Source organism: Anabrus simplex, chromosome 10 (genome assembly GCF_040414725.1).
Source record: "Anabrus simplex isolate iqAnaSimp1 chromosome 10, ASM4041472v1, whole genome shotgun sequence".
NCBI lineage: Eukaryota > Metazoa > Arthropoda > Insecta > Orthoptera > Tettigoniidae > Anabrus > Anabrus simplex.
Window position 1 is genome coordinate 43,756,010 of NC_090274.1, and position 25,567 is coordinate 43,781,576.

At 36.5% G+C, this 25,567-nt stretch overlaps 1 protein-coding gene across 3 annotated transcripts in view; it reads left to right on the forward strand.

Moving 5' to 3' along the window:
- The first annotated feature begins 7,688 nt into the window (after positions 1-7,688).
- Positions 7,689-25,567, forward strand: part of BuGZ (Bub3 interacting GLEBS and Zinc finger domain protein) — a 140,754-nt gene continuing 122,875 nt past the window's right edge. For all 3 annotated transcript variants that reach the window (XR_010861151.2, XM_067154989.2, XM_067154990.2), the window contains exons 1-2: positions 7,689-7,855; positions 19,825-19,951. Coding sequence is in view for 2 of the 3 variants with exons in the window: in XM_067154989.2 (XP_067011090.1) it covers positions 7,815-7,855; positions 19,825-19,951 (168 nt within the window). In the remaining variant the exon portion in view is untranslated. The remainder of the gene's footprint in view (positions 7,856-19,824; positions 19,952-25,567) is intronic.

Sequence of the window (25,567 nt, forward strand, 5' to 3'; positions counted from 1 at the left end):
CATCTTCTTTGCATTCAGTCTGAGGTTCATACACTCGGATGGAATCCTTCATTACATTCTCTGTCCTTGACTGTATCTGTATTATTCCATCACTTATGTAGTTCACTTTAACTACATACTTCAATCAAGATCTTGTTGCTTATTATCCCCATTCCATTCTCTACCTTATGTACTCCAGTACTGACTGTATCCCTTTGTCAACTTCTTATTTTGTTTTCCTCTCCACTTAACTTCACTCAAACTCATCATAGCTATATTCTCCTTCACCATGAAATCAATCACCTCTTCTCACTTTCCAGTCAGTGACATGAAAATGATTGCCACCTTCATAATTTTCTTTCCTTTTTGCTTTTGATATTGGAGAGCACAAATCTCACGTGGAGTGATCGGGATATGAACCATAGAACCCAGCGGCGAGAGGCTGGTGCACTGCCACCTGAGCCATGCAAGCTCCATTGTACGAGTTAATATCAAAGAATTTTTGTTCTTAATGGTATACATGCAGCGGGCCAGTATTTCTCTGACATCACCATCATCGCATAGTAGTTTTTGCAGGCAAAATGATGGTACAATCTGCTTGCTTTCTTTTTTTTTTTTTTTTTTTTTTGGATGATGTTATACTGTATAGAGTAATAAATTAAGGTACAGGAATGTGAGCAACTGTGAAACAACCTCAACAAAGCTGTGAGATGGATAGCAGACAATGGTGTGATGGTAAACGGGGTGAAAAGTTAGGTTGTAAGTTTCACTAATAGGAAAAGTTCTCACAATTTGAATAACAGTGTTAATGGAGTGAAAGCACCTCATGGGGATTAAGTACTTAGCTTTTAATAAAAGAAAAGATCTTCAATGGGTAATCATATGAAATAAAATTTACAGATTCTTTCATATGGTTTGTAGTAAGGATTTAAGGAAAGGGCCAATAAGTCACCAGTATTAGGTTCCAGTTTATGGGACTTACCAGGGTTACTTCATTCGAGAACATTACAGGTCAAGTGTTTCAGGTTCCCTATGAGAATCAACATCTATATCATCTGATGGCCAGGCAGGCATCAATTTTTGGTAATGAGACAAAGTCTCTCATTGTACATTGGCACTGCCGGTGGCTGCAGGTAGCCTACGCAGTGTCCTCTATGGTATGCACTGGCCACAATAGAGTAAATTAATGTATTATTTGGGTCCACCTTTTCAATACAAAATGTAAAGAGTTTAAATTACATAAATGTTTAGGGGCTAGTTTTGACCTAATACTAGGTCATCGCCAGCCTAAAGCAAAATTTAAACACAAATAAATTAAAGAAATTAAACAATGTAAAGACACGTAAGGTCTCGTAAAAGTACATACCATGTGAGACGTTGTGCAGCACTATGTTAAAAAATAACTCTATGAAAGAGATTCATAAAAAGTCCAGTGAACATTAAAAAGATGTTATAGATAGGAATCCTTGAGTTGCTGGATAACGAGATTAAAGTATGCTGGCTCCTTTAAGATGCTGGTATCCAATTGAAGAACCACTGAGCCAAAGTCACGTCGTTTATTTATGATTAAAGTCCAGTGCGCCGTATGGCATTAAAAAGTTGATAGGGATGGAAATTTTTCAGTTGTGGGTCAAGGAATTCAACATATGCTGGCTTCTTAAATGTGCTGCTGTATATTCGAAGAACAGCTGAGACAAAGTTACGTCGTTTTTTAAGATGTTCGTAGACGTAAAAACACATGGATGCTGGAAAGGCTCTTCAGTTTTTTGGAACTTGAAGGAAGGCAATTGTTGCGTGTGGAGGCTTAAGAATCCAGAGATGCGCTAGATTATGTTAAAAAATAGAGATCCATAAAAAGGTTCAGTGCGCCATATAAAAGTAACAAGTTGTAAAAGTAATCCTTAAGTTGTTGGTCATGGAAATCCAAAAAGGTTGGTTTTCAAGCGATGCTGCTGTTCATTCAGAGATCAATTGAAATTACAGTAACATTGTCTTCTCAAGATGTTTATAAACTTGAAATAAATGTCAATGCGAAGTAAGATGCTAGAAGAAAGCTCTTCTGTTTCTAGAATCTTGAAGGACGATGGATGTTACGCGAGGAGGATTAACATATATGGAGTTAAATAAAGGTGGATAGAAATTAGCAGTTCAATGCGGACCATACATTTGACTCTGAATAAATGACAGCAAGGAAAGAAAGAAAGAAAGAAAGAAATTTGGTCAGGTGGAAGAAAATATTTAAATAAAATATGTCATAAGGGAATTAATGCGAGTTGTAATAAGCTGAAGAGAGAAATGGGGGTAGGTGAGGTTCAAAGGAAATCTTGAGGATATGAAGGGAGAAAAAGAACGAAAGGAGAAAAAGGGGGAGGGGGAGAGGATATTAAGGCGGGGCTGAGGGATGTGGGAATATGGAAAATTGTTTAAGAAAAGTACTGTAAATAGAATGAAAAATCGGACCTTTAATATTTGATTTTGATTGTCTGAAAAGCTGAATGAGCAGGTCAAAAGGAATGTTTGATTTTTTGGAAATGCCATTAAGATTGAAGTTTGGATTAAAATATTGGTCTAGATGTATAAAGCAATTCTCTGTTATGTTAAGGAGGGGTCCTTTATTCATAATTTTAAGAATTACCATATCATGTTTAATGTCTGTAAATTTATGGTTATAATCAGTCATGTGTTGACCAACTGCTGAAAATGTATTATGTTTAAGGGTATTGACATGTTTCAAGTATCATATTTTAAAGCTTCTTCCTATTTGTCCAATATAAGAAAAATTGCAGCTGTTGCATTTTACCCTATATACACCGGAAATAAACGACATGACTTCGGCTCAGTGGTTCTTCAATTGGATACCTGCATCTTAAAGGAGCCAGCATATTTTAATCTCCTTATCCAGCAACTCAAGGATTCCTATCTATAACATCTTTTTAATGTTCACTGAACTTTTTATGAATCTCTTTCATAGAGTTATTTTTTTAACATAGTGCTGCACAATGTCTCACATGGTATGTACTTTTATGAGACCTTACGTGTCTTTACATTGTTTAATTTTTTCGGTATTTGTGTTTTAATTTTACTTTAGGCTGACGATGACCTAGTACTAAGTCAAAACTAGTCCCTAATCATTTATGTAATATAAACTCTTTACATTTTGTATTGAAAAGGTGGACCCAAATAATACATTAATTTACTCTATTGTAATCACAGTTCAGTATGGATCTATCATTATGAAACTTATTTTATTTAATGCACTGGCCATGCGTCTTGGTGGTTGTGCTATTTGCCAACTGATGAGCCCAACTTGGCACAGTGGGGCGAGGCGCTGGCAGCCAGGAGTGAGTTAGCTGGAAAATATATAATGTCCAATAAGGGACCATTTATATTGGTATTATAAATTTACTCATTCGAGACAGGTGTTTCAGGTTCCCTATGGGAATCAACATCTATATCATGCGAAGTAAGATGCTAGAAGAAAGCTCTTCTGTTTCTAGAATTTTGAAGGACGATGGATGTTACACGAGGAGGATTAACATATATGAAATCAATTTTTTGGTGATGAGACAAAGTCTCTCATAGTGCATTGGCACTGCCGGTGGCTGCAGGTAGCCTACGCAGTGGCCTCCACAGTATGCACTGACCATGCTTCTTGGTGGGTGTGCTATTTGCCAACTGATGAGCCCAACTTGGCACACTGGTTACAAGATATTAGAATCATTCCGTATTGACGGTTTTCACTTTACAATGGCGAAAAATGAAAGTATCCTCCTATTCAATACATCATATATTCCGTCATTAGACGGAGTAAACAAGTTCAGACATGTTTCGGCTCGTTTGAGCCATCTTCAGTGAAAAAATTAGGGGGGTTGGAATAATTTACATAATATGAGTTGAAAAAATGCTAAAAAACATAATGAAAGCGCAAATGAAAAAACAAACAAAAGAGAGCCTAGACGGAAACAAAATAGCACAAATATACAATATTTACATCAATATGCAGAGCAAAAAACAACTTATTGCAACAAAATTCAGTGAAACAGGAGTTTTTGAAATAATAATTGATACTAAAGAACTGCGTTAACCTAAGAAACAAGGGAATGAGAAAACATGCTCTGCATATTGATGTAAATATTGTATATTTGTGCTATTTTGTTTCCGTCTAGGCTCTCTTTTGTTTGTTTTTTCATTTGCGCTTTCATTATGTTTTTTAGCATTTTTTCAACTCATATTATGTAAATTATTCCAACCCCCCTAATTTTTTCACCGAAGATGGCTCAAACGAGCCGAAACATGTCTGAACTTGTTTACTCCGTCTAATGACGGAATATATGATGTATTGAATAGGAGGATACTTTCATTTTTCGCCATTGTAAAGTTGGCACACTGGGGCGAGGTGCTGGCAGCCAGGAGTGAGTTAGCTGGAAAATTTATAATGACCAATAACGGACCATTTATATTGGTATTATAAGCTGTATATCCCATGTTGTCGGTGGAGAGTTAGTGTGTAATAACATTAGTGGTAGAATAAAGCTTGAGTGGAGTTTTTAAAAGTAGTGAAAACCCGTAACGTGAAGATAATGTTGGAATTCAAGAGAAGAAATTGGGACAAATACTGTATTTGTTTATAGGAAGAGGACTTAGGTATAGGAATAATTTACAAAGGGAAATGTTCAATAATTTTCCTACTTCTTTGAAATCATTTAAGAAAAGACTAATCTACAGTATGTAGATTCTAGCACCTTTTGAAAATGTATAGATTCATAATTCTTTACCAGTAATTCTAGGGAACACAATCTACTTAATCTGCAATATTTCTTGCAATATTATAAAAAAAATGTGTGTTTCTTAAAACACCACTAATATAGGTTTCTACCGGGCGAGTTGGCCGTGCGCATAGAGGCGCGCGGCTGTGAGCTTGCATCCGGGTGATGGTAGGTTCAAATCCCACTATCGGCAGCCCTGAAAATGGTTTTCTGTGGTTTCCCATTTTCACACCAGGCAAATGCTGGGGCTGTACCTTAATTAAGGCCACGGCTGCTTCCTTCCAACTCCTAGGCCTTTCCTATCCCATCGTCGCCATAAGACCTATCTGTGTCGGTGCGCCTTAAAGCCCATAGCAAAAAAAAAAAAAAAAAAAAATATATATATATAGGTTTCTAATATGGTCATCGTCGGTTGTAACTAACATCTGAGTTGAACATATTCTTCAGCAGTTTACATTTTCACACTCACAGTGTTTTGTGAATACATTTCATATGACTTAGTAGCCTAATCTTGGCATGAAACATACGTCGCACAGATCACATCGAATGGCTGGAGGGAGGGTGGTGCTCAGCTTGAGGAGCTTCTGTGCTTGTTGTTTATCCTCTTCTTGTCATCCTCATTCTTCAAACACTGTACGTGATTACCCCAATGAAGATCTTTCCTTATACTGTATTAACACCTAAATACTTACAGTGATCCACATGAGTTACTGTTAACTCACCAGTACAGTAATTAACACAGTAATTAAAACTGAGAGGACTTTTCCTCTTGATGAAACTTACAACCTGACTTTTCACCCTGTTTACCATCATACCACTGTCTGCTGTCCATCTAAGAACTCTGTCAAGGTCTTTTTACAACTGCTCACAATCCTGTAATTTATTTATTACACGATACAGTACAATGTCATCCTATAACAGGTAATAAGCCTGTTGTATGGAAAAATACAACAGGCTCTAAATGCAACAGGTTTTTATAATTTGGAAAGAGATGTCAAGCATTATTCCATCTGGTCTTCCCAATCTGAAAGTAAACTGCATCCTCCTTAAATGCAACTCAAACAGAATAATAGGTATTCTTAACACATGACGTTAAGTTACAGTCATGCGATGTTGCTTCCAACGATCTAGCCTTTGTGATGTTCGGTTCTGCTGCCAACTGAAAGTGCACATTATTCAATAAGTCATTATGGACTGAATTAAGTTCACAGAATTGATGTTTTGACACAAAATATCTCTACTACTCTGGGGTGGGGAATGAAATTTAAAAAAAGTTTCTGATGGGTTTTCTGAAAATCCCACCATTGTAAGTCTAATTTTGGAATCCATTCAGTAAGAGTTCTTGAATGACATTGAAAAGTGTTATAATCGGCTCAGAAGAAGTCTAGAAATAAATGTTAATGCATGAAGCCGTACTATTTTTACTTACCGTACACACTGTTGATTAAATTATCCACGAGTAGAAATTAGGCTATACAATCATAAATATTCAAAATCGACAAGTACTAATGGTCATTATTACATTTATTAGCAAGTCAAGATAAGTAAAAATATTACAGGTGTACTCTATTAGTCAGTCTTTCCTGAGAATTACAATCTCATTGTAAATGCTGATCTAATTGGTAACTTACCAACTCTCAGGGTCCCGAAGTAACAGGCCAATAGTTGATGCAGGTTTAGGGGCAATATATCGGTCAAATTGTGATGGCTCAGTGATGGTGAATTTTGAACCAGCTCTTTTTTGTTCTTTTGAAAATACAGATGAGGAAGGTGCAGTTGTTTCTCTGTATGTTGGTATGCAACCATATACCTGCTTCTGTTCTATCCTGGTATTGGATATTCCAGAATTATGTCCAAAGAAGGATTCGAATATTACAAAATGATTAGGTTGAGGAATTATTTTCTCAAGAGCATAGTGTTTCTTTAGAAAACCTAGAAATTTTGATGAGGGTCTATCAATAGCCAGATGTTCTGGTTTTACATTTTCTTCCTGTAGCATAAACCTAAACAGCTGCTTGCCCAGTCCCTTCCTTTGTCTTGATTCATGCACATAGAAGTCGAGGACACATAGTGGTTCAGTTTCATGGTGAAAACCCCTACTGTCAAATATAAACAGTTTCTTTCTGCCAACTTTCAGCAAACCAACAACACTACCCTTCCCACTGTTGTCAATTGGATCAGTCAAGAAATAAACCCTATGGTCAAACTTACGAATACGATCAGCAGTAGTAATAGCACTTCGTAAAGACTGAGCTTTTGCAGATGCTTGGCCCATTTTATTCAAAATCTCTGATATTCTGGAGGTGAATATCAATGAAGTTTGGTAATTACCTAAAAAACCTTTAGGTAGAAGACTTTTGTCCACTAGCGATAAATTATGGCAAAAAATTTCGTTCACGTCAAATGAAAAATTCATTATTCGAGTGTTTACATGTATTATAACATGGCATATCCTAAATTTCAAGAACAAGTAGAAGCGTTTTCAAGCGCTCCTCTACATTTAGTTTACATATGCCATTCATAAGTTTCTAGGGTATTAGGAATCATGTTACTATGCTGAAATACCGGTTGCAATATGAAACATAATAGGATAATGTGGTGACAGTACATCCCCGGCGACATTCTCGATTTCCGCCATTGTAAAAACAGTTCTGTGATCAAGACAGATAGAAAGAAATGTCTTTGTCGTCAGACAAAACATTTTTACTTCTACTGCAGCATTTGTAATAATAACTGAATTTGAAATTCATTTTAAATTGAAAGTAGAGAAAGTTCGTGCGTATCGATTATTTTTACGAAGGCATCGAAAAGCAAATAGAATTTTTGCAGTGATATTTATTCCATGATCGTCGATTTAGTCATCTGGGGGATGCCTCGGTAATGTGATGTGATAATGGAAAATGCAACATGATTGCGGAGGCAGTGCTTTTCTTTAGAGCCTTTTGCTAACGCCATTACGTTTAGTCTTCACCGTCTAAAATTGTATTACCTAGATTTATTTTGTAAACTAGTGTAGCAGTGGGTGTTGCTGTGATTGTTTTGGAATTATTGTATATTTTCGTCTGAGAAATGGGACGTAAGAAGAAGAAGCAGTCAAAACCTTGGTGCTGGTATCCTTTTGAATGGTTCGGCTCAGTTTGGGTCGATGTTACCTAACACAAGATTATCAATTTGAACTAATTTTAGGTATTTGAGATGATTGGGTTACTTCGCAGTGATTAATAATCGAGGTAGAAAATTGTATTTTATTTAATTCTCTGAATAGTTACGGGCGTGGTATTCAAATGAATGGTCGTGCTGTTTTTTAAATTCTTTGTGTGTAGGAATAACTTGATGCAAATTTCATTAGGCCTACAAATTCTGCATGTCTCGGCATTAGATATTGACTTTTTATATTCATTGTTTGATAACTAAAGGTATTGTTAGATTTAGTTATTTCAAAGCCGATGAGCACTCGGTGCATGGGCAATTATACTGTTCTTTTAAGGGCATTAAATATTGTCTTTGGTGCATTTCAGTTATGTATCTTTTTTTGGACAGTTGCTGTAGTGATATGAATAATGTGTTCATTATTCTGTTATTTCTCTGCTAGCTAAGTTGTTGGTTGTCTTATAGGCAATATAACCTGACGTGTATAATATATATTGATTTACACTTTTCTTAACCATTTTAATTCTTGCTGCGCAGTGATGTGACTTATGGCTGATGTATCTTAAACCCATTGTAATACAGTTATTTTTGCTAGAGGAAGTACTGGGGAATGGAAGAAATTATTTCTTTTTATCTCTTCTAGTATTTGCTCACCTACATCGATTCTGAATGAGTAAAGTCTATTCCCTGTTCGTAAGGAAGGGGCTTGTGACTGGATGTTCTGTAGGATTATCGCAAAGACGCCTCGTGATTATTGCATTTAGTTCCCCAATGTCTGTACATTCATTAGGCCTACTTGTGCAATCCCGATTCCATGTGTTCAGTTCCCATGCTGTGTTGAGTTTATAATTGTAGATATATCTTTCGTTACTTTCACTTTCAGGTGTCGAATCACTGTACTCACTGTACTCTGATTCATCAGAACTTAAATAGTAATATATATATATATATATTTTACAATTGGCTTCATGTCACACCGACATAGATAGGTCTTTTGGCGACGATGGGACAGGAAAGGGCTTGGAGTGGGAACAAAGGGGCATTGGCTTTAAATGAGGTATAGCTCCAGCATTTGTGTAGTGTGAAAACGGGAAAGTACAAAAACCATCTTCAGGGTTGTCGATGGCTGGGTGCGAACCCACTATCTTCCGAATGCATGCTCACAGTTGCGCCCCCATATCAGCATGGCACCTAAATTACCTGACACTTGTGAGTCATTAACGTCATCACTGTCACAAAGAAACTAGTTCCATCCTTTTCGTAATGTTTGAGACATATTTCTCATAATGGTCCTTTTCGTGATCAAGATGACATAATTTAGAAATTAAATATTGAAGAAATGGCCTTTTGGATAATGGTATAGCCTGTAAAACACACTAGTGCTGACGTAGAGCCTAATACCACACTAGAATTTGTTGCTGACAGAAATCGTTAGTTGGGGACATGCAGTTATGACTTGCATACACCATGACTTTTATACCCGTCGTATCTTAATGAACAAGCCAGTCATGATGGGTTTACCTGTCACTGTGTGGGAATAGATTAAATAGTTTGTGAACAGTCTTGGATTTGCTCATTCACAAGTTATTCTTGTATTGTTCGTACTTTTGAAAGGTCAGTTTCACCAAGTTGTGTCCCTATCCCATCAATTCTGACTTAATTTAATACACTATTTTGTTAATACAAAAATGTTAGTTTGTGATGTTGAAGAGCATGATGCACAAGTGGTGGATGTCATGCTTACCCACCATCATATTGGATTTGTCTAGCAGTTGGTTAAATGTGAGACTTGTGTCAGTAGATTAACTATACCCTGTCCGACTCGTTGGCTGAACGGTCAGCGTCCTGGCCTTTGGTTCAGAGGGTCCCGGGTTCGATTTCCGGCCGGGTTGGGGATTTTAACCTTAATTGGTTAATTCCAATGGCACGGGGGCTGGGTGTACGTGTTGTCTTCATCATCATTTCATCCTCATCACGACGCGCAGGTCGCCTCGGGCGTCAAATAGAAAGACCTGCACCTGGCGAGCCGAACCCGTCCCTGGATATTCCGGCATTAAAAGCCATACGACGTTTCAACTATACCCTATCTCAAATTCCCTGGGAGATAAGAATAACAAGTCTGGCCATGTACGCGTTGCAGTACTAGTCGCATAAAAACATCAGTCAAGAAACCGCGAGATCTACAACGATCAATAGTTGACCCCGTGCAGCACAATACTCGCTACATTCAGCTGCGCGCAGAATGACTGTCGTTTGTTTGTTTCTCGCGGTTTTCTCTCTAAGGACGTGAGTACATGCTCGGCTGGTCTAACGATGCTGCCAACCTCTTTATTTTTGAACTAAGACTAGTGCTAAGCAAAGTGGTTGCAGCGCAGTCTGTATTGGACAGTGTGGAAAAGCTGAATTAATTTAAAACCATTGGTCTGGATTGGTTAGGTCCGGTTAGTGACAAAACCATTGGACTGTGATCAAGCGAAGGGGGTCTGGGGTTAGGTCCGCAAAGCAGCTTTTAGGTCTCTAGCATTCTGTAGGGCGATAGCAGCGCACATTCTATGTTGGACAGTGTGCAAAAGGTGAATTAACTTATATTTTGCGTCAGTAAAAAATCGATTGGTCTGGATTGATTAGGTCCGGCTAGTGACAAAGCGATTGTTTCCTTTACATGGTGTTTTTTCTTTGCGCTTTTATTCAGCCGGGGTTGGTAATGCAATTTAATTATCAGCATTGATGGCAATGACATCACATTCTGTTCAAGTTGGCCAATAGGAATGCAAGTAGCTACTTTACCCATGGACAATGGCAGTTGCTACTCTTTATTAAGTTATAAAAGTAAATTTACTTCTGGGGGTGGGGTGGTTGGTTCCTAGACATTACAATGAACACCTCTTTCCTCTAAAAGGAATTCCAAGTAAGATTTGCTTTATTTTCACTTCCTTATATTGTCACAAACTTTGGGCTGCACGGTGTCAACTTTTGCCACAGGATGATATTCAGTACAATTAAGATAGGTTACTCGGCCCCCTCCATGTTGTCGTCATCACTGTCACATTTATAACGTCTTTGCCACAGAACTATTTCCTCCCTACGTGACATTAACTTGAAATTTAAAGTTTTTTAAAAGCCTATGAAGCGTTGCACGCAAAAACAAAGGCAATGTTTCATCACTCTTCACAGACTAAGATTTTGTTGATTGTTGGTATTTCACTTCTAAAGAGAAACTCGTGAACTTTTTGCCGAATTGCGTTCTTCATAAAAGGAAAGAAAAATTCCACCTAATCAATACATTTATTTTCTTGTAAACTATTACAATCTAGGACCGGTTTCGACCCTTCATAGGTCATCCTCAGCTATATCAGAATCACATTTGCATTTCTATCTTATACCTCTGAAAGACCTTCATGATGTATTGTTTCATAATATTTCAGTGAAAACTTATCTAAAAACTTACAAATTTCTAAGCGTTGTGTTAAAATTAAAATTAAAATTACAAAACTTTGTCTATTATATACATGCCCTTGGGCTGACAGAATGCATCCTTGGGTTGATTAAGCACATATCTTAAGTATTGCTTATTCTGTTGAATCGAAACCCTTTTATACTTATGTACAATCGTGAATAGTAAAATTTGATAAATAAAGCTTGCGTGATAATTATAGTAAAATATCATGTTACATCTTTATACCTTATTGCTGAAGTGATATTATTTTAGGCAAAATATAAGTGCGTGTTAACCTCTATAAAATATTTTTACATAAACACACTAATGTACATTAAAGTCTAATCATTGTACTTTAAAGTCTAAAATACTTATTGCTTGAATCTTGCGTTGTTATGTGGTAAAATATTATAACAATTTGTCTTGTATAACATCAGATATTGATAATGTTTGAATATGCCGTGTATGGTTGGCTTTTAAACATTCAAACATTATCAATATCTGATGTTATACAAGACAAATTGTTATAATATTTTACCACATAACAACGCAAGATTCATGCAATAAGTATTTTAGACTTTAAAGTACAATGATTAGACTTTAATGTACATTAGTGTGTTTATGTAAAAATATTTTATAGAGGTTAACACGCACTTATATTTTGCCTAAAATATCACTTCAGCAATAAGGTATAAAGATGTAACATGATATTTTACTATAATTATCACGCAAGCTTTATTTATCAAATTTTACTATTCACGATTGTACATAAGTATAAAAGGGGTTTCGATTCAACAGAATAAGCAATACTTAAGATATGTGCTTAATCAACCCAAGGATGCATTCTGTCAGCCCAAGGGCATGTATATAATAGACAAAGTTTTGTAATTTTAATTTTAATTTTAACACAACGCTTAGAAATTTGTAAGTTTTTAGATAAGTTTTCACTGAAATATTATGAAACAATACATCATGAAGGTCTTTCAGAGGTATAAGATAGAAATGCAAATGTGATTCTGATATAGCTGAGGATGACCTATGAAGGGTCGAAACCGGTCCTAGATTGTAATAGTTTACAAGAAAATAAATGTATTGATTAGGTGGAATTTTTCTTTCCTTTTATGAAGATTGGTAAATGTCAATACGGAAAATGAAATTCATAAATCAAGAATTGCGTTCTTAGTGAACTAATCATACTTGTCCACTAACTTCGTTTTATTCCGACTGTTCCTACAGTTTTAAGTTCCTTTCTAACTCGATAAATACTAGTTCTAGAAATGCCAGTAGTAGCGGCTACTACCCTCGTCACATTTTCGAGTATAGTCACTAAACTACTTCTTAAAAACGTTGAGACCACGCTGTTTTTCTCCACTTCTCAGTGCTTTTCCCTTCTTATTTTTTACGTGAGGAGGGTCAGGCTCGCCCATCTTCACTCCACACGGAACTTTAACAAAGGTTATGTGAACGTAAATTAAAACCGTTAACTAGCCTAAATCTTAAAGACAGAGACCGACTACCAACTTTATGAATAATGAAATATTAGCACGAAAGAAAATCGTAATAGTATGGGAAGTCAATAGCGCGCCAATAACACCCGGAATACAGCAGCAAACAGAAAGCACATGGGTTGTATGTTAGCTAAATGAACTGATACTGAATACTGCAATGGCTGTTCTGCAGTTGACACTTCGCCCCTCTCAAAAGGTACTTTAATGCACGAGTACCAATTATAAATTGAAACTAAACAGCTTTTTAGAAGTAAAAAGTGAAGACGAACGGATTTAGTTGATGTACATAACTTTTACGCAGAAATAACATTACTTAACACGCATGAAGTGTTTTTTTTTTTTTTTTTTTTTTTTTCCAGTTTGCTAGTGGCTTTACGTCGCACCGACACAGATAGGTCTTATGGCGACGATGGTATAGGAAAGACGTAGGAGTTGAAGGAAGCAGCCGTGGCCTTAATAAAGTACAGCCCCAGAATTTGCTTGGTGTGAAAATGGGAAACTACGGAAAACCATCTTCAGGGCTGCTGACAGCGGGATTCAAACCCACTATCTCCCGGATGCAAGCTCACAGCCGTGCGCCTCTAACTGCACGGCCAACTCGCCCGGTGAAGTATTTTTTTAACGCTGTACCAAAAGTTATGGATGAAGAACTAGTGGAAAACTTGTCTTGGGATACGGTAATCGAATGCACCGTATGTCACTAGGCAACCTATATCCTGTTGACATGCATTTATACTTCAGTGAATCTTTACACAGTGACAGTGACATGAAAAACGTGGACTGTTAATCTAACATCCATCTTTGAATCTACTTGAATCACTGGTAGCCATGACTTTTGAAGATAAAGCAAACTCTTTTCTCTGAATCTATCTTAGACAGGATATGAGGAAGTTGCTGTATGGAACACGGTCTTTGAGAAAACGTACAAGGTGCAAAATATGCATGAAAACGGTAAATAAATAACTTAAATGTATCTAAAACAAACGTAATGGAATTAATTAGAAGTCAGGTATTTCTGGATGCATCACATAGAAAGGATGTGTTGAAGGATAAGATTAGAAGAGATATACCAAAACATGAACAGTGCAGAACAGATCAAATTAAAGTAGGAATAATAATAATAATAATAATAATTAGTAGTAGTAATAGTAGTAGTATGGACAGCTGATGACTGGATAATCACTTTAGAAAGGAAAATAACTGAATAACCAGCGTAGCTGTCTCTCGAGCTGATTAGCGGTTTCGATCCCGGCTCAGTCCGGTGATATTTCAAGGTTCTCGGGTACAATGCGACTGCTACTGCATGAAGTAAGAGGTCCAACATCATTTGATGATTTGATGGAAGGGTCTACGGAACTTAACAAAGAGGCTTGCCAGCATAGAGGACTTCTGGAAAAGACGATCACTTCATGGGAAGAAGCAGCTGCATCTCAATCTCTTAAGATTATGCAGAATCCGTTTGCTGTTATGCTGCAGACATGCTCCGTGTCGAATTCAGAGCAGTTATAGACGAACACTGAGGAGAGTCTGTCCAAAGACATATTGCAACAAGTATAAGCTACAATAAGAATTTTTTTTTTTTTTTGCTTTACGTTGCACCGACACAGATAGGTTTTACGGCGACAATGGGTCAGGAAAGGGCTAGGAGTGGGAAGGAAGCGGCCGTGGCCTTAATTAAGGTACAGCCCCAGCATTTTCCTGGTGTGAAAATGGGAAACCACGGAAAACCATCTTCAGGGCTGCCGACAGTAGGGTTCGAACCCACTATCTCCCGAATACTGGATACTGGCTGCACTTAAGCGACTGCAGCTATCGTGCTCGGTAAGAACATCTTCAACAAAGTACTCATCTATATTGAGGATAGGATTATATCGTTGGATCGGACCTGAAAAGTTTTGGACTTCCGCAAATGATTAGAAACAGGGATTCTGCCCTCCCAAATAAAGTACAGAAAGAAATTATGACACATTCGCTTGCTGCATACGTAGAGGACAATGAATCGTAAATAGTCCATGCATTTATTTGACATGATTACTAGAGCAGTTTTGATAAACGGGGTTGCATATTCTCCTTAGATGCTCAAGGTGGTACCGGGAAGACTTTCCCTATTAACCTTAGCCAAGCATTACACATGTTTATTCAGGACTTGTCTGCTCCCACCCGAACGAAGGACTGCTTTATCTGGAATTGTATATTTCCACGATGATGTTCTTTTCAAGTTTGTTGACATTGCAAATTTTTGTGTTTTAACTATTATAGACATTATATCCCAAAGAAGAATTAAAAAAAAGTCTGAAATAGAGCATAATTACTAGATAGTGTTGATGAATACTAAAAAATTAGCAATAATGGGTGAAAAAGTGAAATTGATGCAGCTGAGTGTGAGAACAGCATGTGACAGGACAGATTCAGATGATAAGTACCTAGGTATTATTGGTAGAATTAATAATCAGAATTTGACAAAGTCAATAATAGTGATGAGGAAAGCATAGAATGGAATGAGGTCACAAATCAGGTTCAGGACTGCAAACAATTCTAGTTTAAAACATAAATGTTCGGATTGTTCGTGTTTGTTAACAATAAAAAATAAAATCACGAAAATTAATTACGCTCGCAACCAAAAATGTAATCCGCTTGACAAGGGTTAATCTGCCTGTGGCAGTAGTGTGACACTCCATAGGAGGGAGGCAGTAGTGTGACACTCCATAGGAGGGAGGACATCTTACTTAGCCTTGAGTTATCCTTAAATATGACAAGCGTAGGGACTCCAACATGTAACATTTCAAGAACTCAAAGAAAGGCCAAGGTTCTACAGGATTGCATGCCTCATTTGAGGCACTGGATGTTATCTTGGATGAAACAATGATAGAATGGAAGGCGTCACTATGGTGATGGCTGGCGACATTTGACGGTTATTCCCCATGGAACCAGGGCGGATGAAATGCGGTCCTGCGTCAAATATTCATATATTTGGGATGGCATTGAAAGACTTAGATTGTCAACAAACATGCAAGTTCATTTGAACAGTCCCTCTGCCGAGCAGTTTGGCGATAATGTACTTCAAGTAGGAAATGTGACCTCGGATGTTCAAGGTGGACATGTGGCGATGTAAAGCATAGGAAGAATTTTTACAACCTCAACAACAGCTGAAAGAGGCAGTGTTTACAAATGTGTCGCAGCTTTTCACCAATCACGCATGGCTGTGCTAAAGAGCAATTATTTCTCTAAGAAATTATGCTGTCAACGTCATCAATAAGCAACTTTTACAAGAATTGCTGGGTGGTCTACAAATTTACAAGTCTTGTCAACATGACATGTAATACAGATGAGGCTGTCAACTACACAGCAGAGTTTTTGAACAACTTGGAACTATGTGGAGTACCCTCGCACATCGTGGGATGAATATTAGGGCACTGATTGTGCTTCTCAGGAATCTGAATCCTCTTGCTCTCTGCAATGGAAAATGACTCTCAGTCAAGTAATTAATGCTGAATGTTATTGAAGCCACCATCATGATTGAACATGCTGTGGGCGAAGTAGTATTCATTCTTCCAATCCAAATCATCCCTTTGAATGTATGGTTTCAATTTAAATGTCTGCAGTTTCCCATTCACTTGACTTTCACTATTAGCATCAACTCCCATTGTCAAATCGACATGGGTTGTTCAAAAGTTGGAAATGCAAACCATCTATACATCTTAATTCCAAATGGAAGGACACGTAATATAGTTTATCCAAAAGCTGTATAAGGAAAGATTAGGGTTTTTTTTTGCACAATATTGGGTCTTTATATTGTTTTACTATTATGTGTATCATCCACCAACCTGGTATGCTAAACATTGAAAGTAACAATATAATTAAAAATAAAATGTCAAGTCATGCAATTGATGTAAAAACACTCTGTGTTAATAAATATAATGTTTTACTGTATTTGCTCGTGTATTAGACCCCTTTCTTCCCCACTTTTACAGCCAAAAAAAGTAATTGGGGGGTTCCAATATGTGCTAACCTCAAATTATGTGCAGTGAACATATGACTTCTAGGCTGTAAAGAGCTATAAATTGTACATGTAAACATTCTACACTATTCTTTAACAAACCTATGAATGTATTTGAGTTATTCTGGCTATTTTTGTTGGAAGGCAGTATTTCTAAATGTAAAAAAGGCAATAAATGGTGAACATGACTTTTAGGCGTACATATAAAGTAAATATAGTTAGTTTTAGTTACTTATATCACGTCATTCGTATCATCTCATTAATTCCTCTGATGAGGTTGACGTCAGGAAGGGCATACGGTCGTAAAAACTCACTACGAAGATTCATCTCACTTCGTAGTCGACCACATAGAGAGAAAAGGGTTAAGGGTGTCCTGTTTTCATATTGTGCAATATTGATACAAAATAATTTAATTGCCAGTCATTTGTCTCTGTCAGTTGAGCAGTGGTACTACCACACAGTAAACATGAGTAAACCTGATTACTTCTTTCATTTGAATTATCGTCTTGCCCCGCCAACTTCCCTGCTATCGGCGTGTCATCATTCCAAGAGATGTCATCTTCACTGCCATCTTGTCAGCCGTGCAGGTGCACTACAATCGAGAGCATTCGAGGTCCTGTCTTTCTGAACCTTTTACAAAAAGTTTTGTTCCCGACTGTAGAGTCCAAACAATGTGAATATCTTCCCAAATGGTTTCTGGAGATGGTTGATGGTTATGAATTTCATGTTTTTGGTCCGTATTGAACTGAGAATAATATATAAGTAATAATAACGTAAATGTTTCCACCTTTTCAATACAATATATTCACAAAATTACAAAATTATACTGTACTAGTTTCGACCCATCTAGGGGCCATCATCAGCCGTATTGGAGCAAAGATCATTTGTGGCGAAATCCTAAGACAATATTATTTTAAAGAATAACAAGTGAAATGAGATGTTATGGTAATAGTTAATAATACAAGGAATATACATACTAAGAGGTTTTTAACAAAGAATAAAGTATAAATGGGGTGTTGTAAAAATTATAATCATGGAAATCAGTAAGTTCTTGTATTGAAATGAAATATGGCTTAGGAAGAGGGCTTAAGGTGATTAAATAATCAAAGGTACTTTTCCAAGACAATTACACTTTCTCCCGCACCCTTCAGCCCCACCTTAAGCCCTCTTCCTAAGCCATATTTCATTTCAATACAAGAACTTACTGATTTCCATGATTATAATTTTTACAACACCCCATTTATACTTTATTCTTTGTTAAAAACCTCTTAGTATGTATATTCCTTGTATTATTAACTATTATCATAACATCTCATTTCACTTGTTATTCTTTAAAATAATATTGTCTTAGGATTTCGCCACAAATGATCTTTGCTCCAATACGGCTGATGATGACCCCTAGATGGGTCGAAACTAGTACCGTATAATTTTGTAATTTTGTGAATATATTGTATTGAAAAGGTGGAAACATTTACGTTATTATTATTATTACTACTTATATATTATTCTGGAGATGGTCTCTGATATTCCCAGTTGATATATATGTAGCAGAAGCCACTCCTTCTGAATAAAACCGTGTTGTAGCAAGCGTGCCAAACCACCAGCTGATAACTCGTGTATGTTACAGTTGTACTTACGAATGTAATACATAGTGCCTGGAAGCATTCTTTTGATAACTGTGGCTGTTGAAAGCCAGACCCTTATTTTTAAGTATATTTCATGCCTATTAAAAAAGTAAGTCTGTCTGTCTGTTAGATCATCAGCCCGGAGGCTGGTTGGATCCTCAAATAGCACCACCAAAGGTTATGCGGTTATAAGGAAACAGCAAAAACCAATGGCAGCACCAAAATGAGGCGTACTAGGCAAGACGAGGAGTGAGGTAGTTTGCCATTGCTTTCCTCACTGGATCAGAAAGTGCTATTGCAGCACGACTGACCCTATGAGCAACACCTTTCATAACACTCAGATACACTAGTCGTGCTCTGAATGTCATTACTCAGCACCACCCATACCCCAGCAGCTTCCATATTGTCACAGCCGTGGATGAGACTGGGACTTCGGTGAAAACTACACTTTACTCTGGCCTGTGCCAAGAGATGGATGCAAAAGTACTGTATCCATTAAGAAATGGCAGCAGGTAAAGTTGGACATAAAATCAGTATTATTATTATTATTTGTTGTTAGGTATGTTGGCGAGTAAAACAATAGTTATAATTGGATAGTTTTTATCACTTTTTAAACTTGCTTCTTTCCGAAAAAAAAAAAAAAAACCTGTATTGGCCCGAGCTACGAGATATTGAAGATCACTTTGTTAATGATCTTACTTGTTATATTAATAGCAACAACCATGAATATTTCTCAATTAAACTCGTTTCCTAATTCTGAGGTGGTGCAGCTCTTTTTAGACACGCCCCCAGTGGAGGGGAGTTACATGTACCATTTTTACCGCATATCAACCTTCGAATCTCTGGCAGTACGGTACCGGGAATCAAACGCAGACTCACAATAACGGCAGCTAATTGTGCTAACTATTACGCTGGCGGACATTCTTAACTACAAAACACAGACATAGCATGACTGATGCATGCTTGCAATGCGCGGGTTGGACACAAAGCTATTCGCCTATTTGTGCGACCTCATCAGAGTTGCTGTAGGCCTACACTACCCACCTATTTCTTAACTACGAAAAGTACCGCATGACTTTGGTGCGTGTTTTCATTGCGTGGGTCGTACGGACGAACTATTCACAAATTTGTGAGATGTCATCAGAGCTGCAATAAGACTTGTACCCACTGTGAAGCGGTATCGTTGTTCTTCTCTAATTACTTGTATGCAAGATTTATTTTTTTCATTTTCTTTGTTTTGAAAAGCCAGGGGTAAATACATGAGTAAATACAGTAATTATTTTATTAATTGTTGTTTGAATTAATAAATGCGTACTTCATAAATCTGCTTTCTATCTTCCACGATATTTCCTTAACATATTAGGTATTGCAACCGTGAATTTGATGATGAGAAAATCTTAATCCAACATCAGAAGGCTAAACATTTCAAGTGTCATATATGTCACAAGAAACTTTATACTGGACCGGGATTGTCCATTCACTGCATGCAGGTAAGTGGTAACATTTATGTTCGGATTGAATGTCTGTGCAACTTCTTTAATATGACAGTACAAGTGCAATATTAGTGTTTTCTAATGGATCTGTTTTTTTCTTTCATTTTGTAAGATTGTGAAACACATTGATTTTGCACTTGTGATATATTCATATATTTTTGTGCATTGTTTTATTTATACAGCTGCAGTGTTGTTTTATATACAGGGTATATCCAAACATATGGGAAGTAATCGAGGGTGGATAGTACACCTCTATACAATGCAAGAAGTCCCTATGGACATATTCCCTATTGTTTAAGAGTTACTGACTTTCCAAATTTGTTTGGGAAGTATTGGTAATAGGCTTACCTGGCACGTCCCATGTCGAGTAACTGTTGTCATGTTGGTGTACCAACTGGGGTACTGCATTCTAATACAAAAAGTCCTCAAAATGTCCATCATGCGCGTGAGCAGGCCACTTCATTGATTGTTGAACACGTGGGAACACTCCAGGCATTGAGATGGCAACCTTGTTTCACACACTAGCGAAGTACTGCAATGTTCGTAACAGCATACCTGACTCCAAATAGAATCCTAAATACAAGCTATCTCCGGATTCCAGTTAATAACTAAAAGAGGCATAGCTCTTAAACCATTAACCGTAGGGCATTGGGGACATTTTATGTTGTTTTGGGGTGTAGTGACCAAACAACCCACCCTCCCATTACTTCTCACATGTTTGGGAACAACCTATATTTTCTTTCTCGTACTACTAACATAAATTTGATGGGCCAGTTCCAACTGAAATACTGTTTCTGTTATTAACATCTCTTGCTGTTTTTTCCTTGTCATTTAGGTCGACTCTGGACCACATTCATTTCAACTACTTCTGGGGTTCGATCTGCACCCAGTACGGCCTCATTTTTTACTCTATTATTCTCCTTTCCTCCATCCCTGATGCTTGAGTCTGGGTTCTAATCTCTTCTTGGAAAGTCTTGATGTTGTTGATTCTAGACTTGTAGGCTGTTCCGACTTGAGTTCCCTGTTTTTCTTCTGGGTCCTTTTCATCTCCTGATCTCAACACAGCATAGATTTTGTGACATTCTGAAAGAACCCCAGCATCTGGTTGGTTAATCTTCTTGGGTCAGAGATTTATTTTTTTGAGGTACAGTTCTTGGTTACTTTTCTTTTTGTACGATCCATCTTCTCTTCTTTGAGTTCATCGGAATTTATCTCTCCAATAATTCCAGCTTCCTGATTCATCCTGTTTTTGTTAGGTTGAGGCATTTAGCTGTGTATAAGGATTGTGCACTGTTAGGATGCTTGTGGTGTAAACTTGACAATAGCTCTTTGTTAACATTGCTAGTTCAATGCTCGCCTGGAATGTGAATAGGAGCCAAATTGCTGTAAGTTCTTGTGAGGTTATTTCTGCTGGATACTGGTGGTCTAATTTATGTTAAAATGAGTATGTATGTATTTAACATTGTAAAACTCTAAACGGGAAAATCAAAGGCTTAACTTACTGGAAAATGTGTCAATTATTTATAATCTGCAGAAAGGTCAGAGATTGCTTCATGTGCTTTTCTTCTCTTGGTTTGACTTTAGTATACTAGCCAAATTGCTGTAGCCTATATCTATTCGTGTGGAAAGGAATATGAAAATTCTATGATCAGTATTGATGGTGATCGAAAACTAGCAGTAAATTTATCGGCAGGGTTGTTTATATGAAGTGATTTAAAAAATCAAATCGGGCATTTTTTATCTACTGTTAATGTGATTATCATAAATTTCAAGTTGACCTGTGAATTGAATCCCACTTGCTTGTAATTTAAAAAAGTCTTAAATTGATAATTTTACATAAGTTTTAATATTTGCACAATATAAAGTTACAATACAAATACTGGGCCTATTAGGATTAAATTGTAAGTAATGGAAAGTGAACAAACAAATGCGAATCAAGTAATTATTTCTTAATTTACTTCAAAACTAAATTATGTAACATAGAAGAGGATTAAACCATTTTTTAATGAGATTCATTATTATAAATTTAATACCAAATGGTTACATATACCATCATATTGAGTATTATTGTGTGTTTCATTGGAAGTACTAGTCTGAAAGCTTTCTCTGTCCCCAGTTATATCACAAGTTGTGAGTGCAATCCACCAAAAGTAGGAAAAACACTTTCCACACCTGGTGATGCAGTGCTGACATAGAAATCACATATTTTCCAGTTTGTGCTATTATACTGCCAACTATTTAAAATTTTACTTCCACCAACTCTCCCTTTTTAAATTTTTCCTTTTGTTTTCTTTTCTATAAGCCTACCTTCTACCATAGTTTAATACTGGTCCCTCAAAAAGTGGTAGATAAACTTGGAATGGAGACACATTGAGCAATTTAGACTCAAAATGATCTTTTATTAAGGTAATATAAATCCTTGATTTGTTCAGCTGGACTTAATTTGTTATACTCTTCGCTAACTAGGCTACTAACATGGAAGGATTCACAAAGAAAACTACCAGATGGCATCAGTTTTAGCCATGTCATATTTAGAATTGTATTTCCTCACAACTTAAGCATCACCAGCAGATTTTATTTCCTCGTGTTTTCCAAATCAGCATACATTTTGCAGTTGGGCAACTGTTACTTCAATGTCAACATCTATAGCTGAAGTTTTCAAGATCTGAAATAAATCTTATGCATTTCTCTTAAAGGACATGTTAATCACTTTTTTCTTAATCTTTCCTTCAGTGTTATCTTGACAATCTTCAGTATTTAATCACAAAACCAATTCGCTCAAATTTCCTGCCTCTTTCTACATTGTTAAATGTTAACTTTGTTTGAATTTTAAACTGACTCTAATGTTTGTGCTTTTTAGATTGACATTTAAAACATCTATTTGTTACTTAAATAATAATCATTTGGTGATTTACATCATCTGATTTAAATCTTGATCTACCCTATTCATTAGTTATTAAATGCACGGGAATGAAAAGAGAATATTTGTTATTAGTATTGAAATGTACATCAGGACAAGTCCCATGAGCTACAAATTGCATGCTGGGGTGGGGTACTACTGATTTGGACTGAAAATTATGTTTGTGATTTGTTCTTGCGATTGGATGAAAGTAGTTGACATCTCTTACTACAACATTGCTTTCGCCTGTTGCTATCTTGGTTAAAAATCTGAGATCCATGCCTGATCCTGTAAGTCTGAAACATCTTAACTTGTGTGTTTTTAATAATTGTGTATGGCCTCCGGAGAGACCTGAAGCAGGATGTTTTGAATTGATGCCTATGGTTTTGAACAATAATACTGTTATTGAAGAAATAACTAAATGGAATTGTCTGCGTCGTCATATTTATTTTCTGTTCAATGCTCTAATATATATTCTGTTCATCATATCCATCACACTATTCTTGTATTTCAGGCAACATTGTTTAACATATCTTTTGTGTTAAAATTCTTATATACCACACACAAGGTTTCACCTTACATGGTATTACTGATATCCTGAATCAACTCGATTACAGACTATAAATCTCATGTTAGATCCATTTTGATGGTTGAACTTCTTAAAAATTGTGCAAAAGTGTGTTGATTATCATCCTCCTAGTCAATACTCAACATTACATCCAATTAAGATGAAATTTTAAATAGACATGTTTCGACCCGGCATAGGGTCATCCTCAGTCAAATATATATTTCATCTCAGCTCTCAATATTCATACACCTAGGTTTCTTTCTCCAAAGGTTTCCTTGATTTTCCTATATGCAGCACCTATCTTCCCTATAAAACCACACAACCTTCAACATTCTTGCACTTCTCTTTCAGCCATTCTTCCTTGGCTGTCCAACAGTTTCTATTTCATTTCTTACATTCTTGCACTTTTGCGACAAGGGTAGATCAAAGCATGAATATGACAGATTCAAGTAATGCAGCAGTTAAGTTTAGCACAGGATAGGGTGTCATGGAGGGCTGCATCAAGCCAGTCTATGGTCTGATGACCCAAAGAACACAGTTACGTTTTAAAATGAACTTATCAAATGCAAGTGTTTAACACAGCTAAAACCCAAAAGATTCTCACGTCTAATAATAATAATAATAATAATAATAATAATAATAATAATAAGGTATATTTAAAGTATAATCTAAATGTAACCAGTTGCGGAGAAGGGGGCCCGAAGTTGGCAGTGGAAATTTTACAGCAGAGCTGAACAGTGTGTCTGGGGCATGAAAGTTCATTTTTGTTTTGGCTTATTGCGCTACCTATGAAAGTTTATAACAAACTAAGAAGTTCAATTCTTCGTTACTAAATATCACAAAAATTTTGTACGATTATTAAGAAAATAAGTTTTTCTCAAACTACAGTTTTCTTCATGTCAACAGCCAATAATTGATATCTTCTGAAGTATTGGACCTAGAAGCATTAACTTTTTATAAAATAATCAGTATATCTTATGCCAATTTTAGTATCACAAAAATCTCAAAACTGGAAAATCCTTCTTTAGATCTCTTTCTGCACAACTGGTTGGTTACAAATGATATTAATGAAAGATGTATGGCTATTTTATGTAAGAAACAGAATCATGTAAATATATGAGATGAATACTCTTAAACATGGAGTCTCCAAAAACAGTAGAAGTAGTTAGGTAGTGGGACATAAAACCAATAGCATTATCATTTTCTGTGAATAAACGTGAAAAGGAAAGCACAGCTGGAAGCATACTTGTTGGCTTAAATATTTAGTCTGAAGTCTTTGCTTTTTCTGCACATTTTTGTTGATTTTCAATGTGTTATCAGTTTTTGTGTTCTCTTCCAGTTACATTTTCTTGAGTGTGTTCTTATGATGGTAATTATATTTAAACTATGATAGCCTCCAGAGTATAAATGACAAACATTTAGTAATACACTCAGTAAAGTTCGTACATTTTTCTTCTGGAAAGTGGAATAATTCAGGGGCATGTAATTATATGGAAACAACTGTTATCATTGGATGTCCTAGTATTTTAATCCTCGAGTTTTTTGTTTCAGATAGGATTTAAGTATTGCTGTAGTCTGAAAAGAATTGTTTGTTGTATTTTCAACTTGTACTGTACTGTATATTGTAATCTTGGTTTTGGATTATGTTTTTCTGTTTGTAGTTTTGTTTTAATTTGTCCGCCATAGTCCTTCATATACAGTATATGTCTTGCCAATGTAACAATTGCAGTTCAAAATATACTTAGGAACAAGCCAGGCCCGAATGATAGAATGCTCTCTCGGAGCCTAAGTTGATGGATTCAATCACGGCTCAATCTGGTGGTATTTGAAGGTATTGAGATACACCAAGCTTGTGCTGGTAGGTTTACTTGCACGTAGAAGAAAGCTCTTGTGCGACTAATATATCCGGCAATTTCACTATCTGAAAACTGAAAAGGAGTTACTGCTAATAACGTTGCCATTATTTTTTTTAATTCGTTATGCCCTACTAAGGAGCACATGTGAACTTATGTGGGAATGAATATTATTATTATTATTATTATTATTATTATTATTATTATTTTTATTGACGTCTGGCTCCATGGCTAAATGGCTAGCGTGCTGGGCTTTGGTCACAGGGGTCCCGGGTTCGATTCCCGGCAGGGTC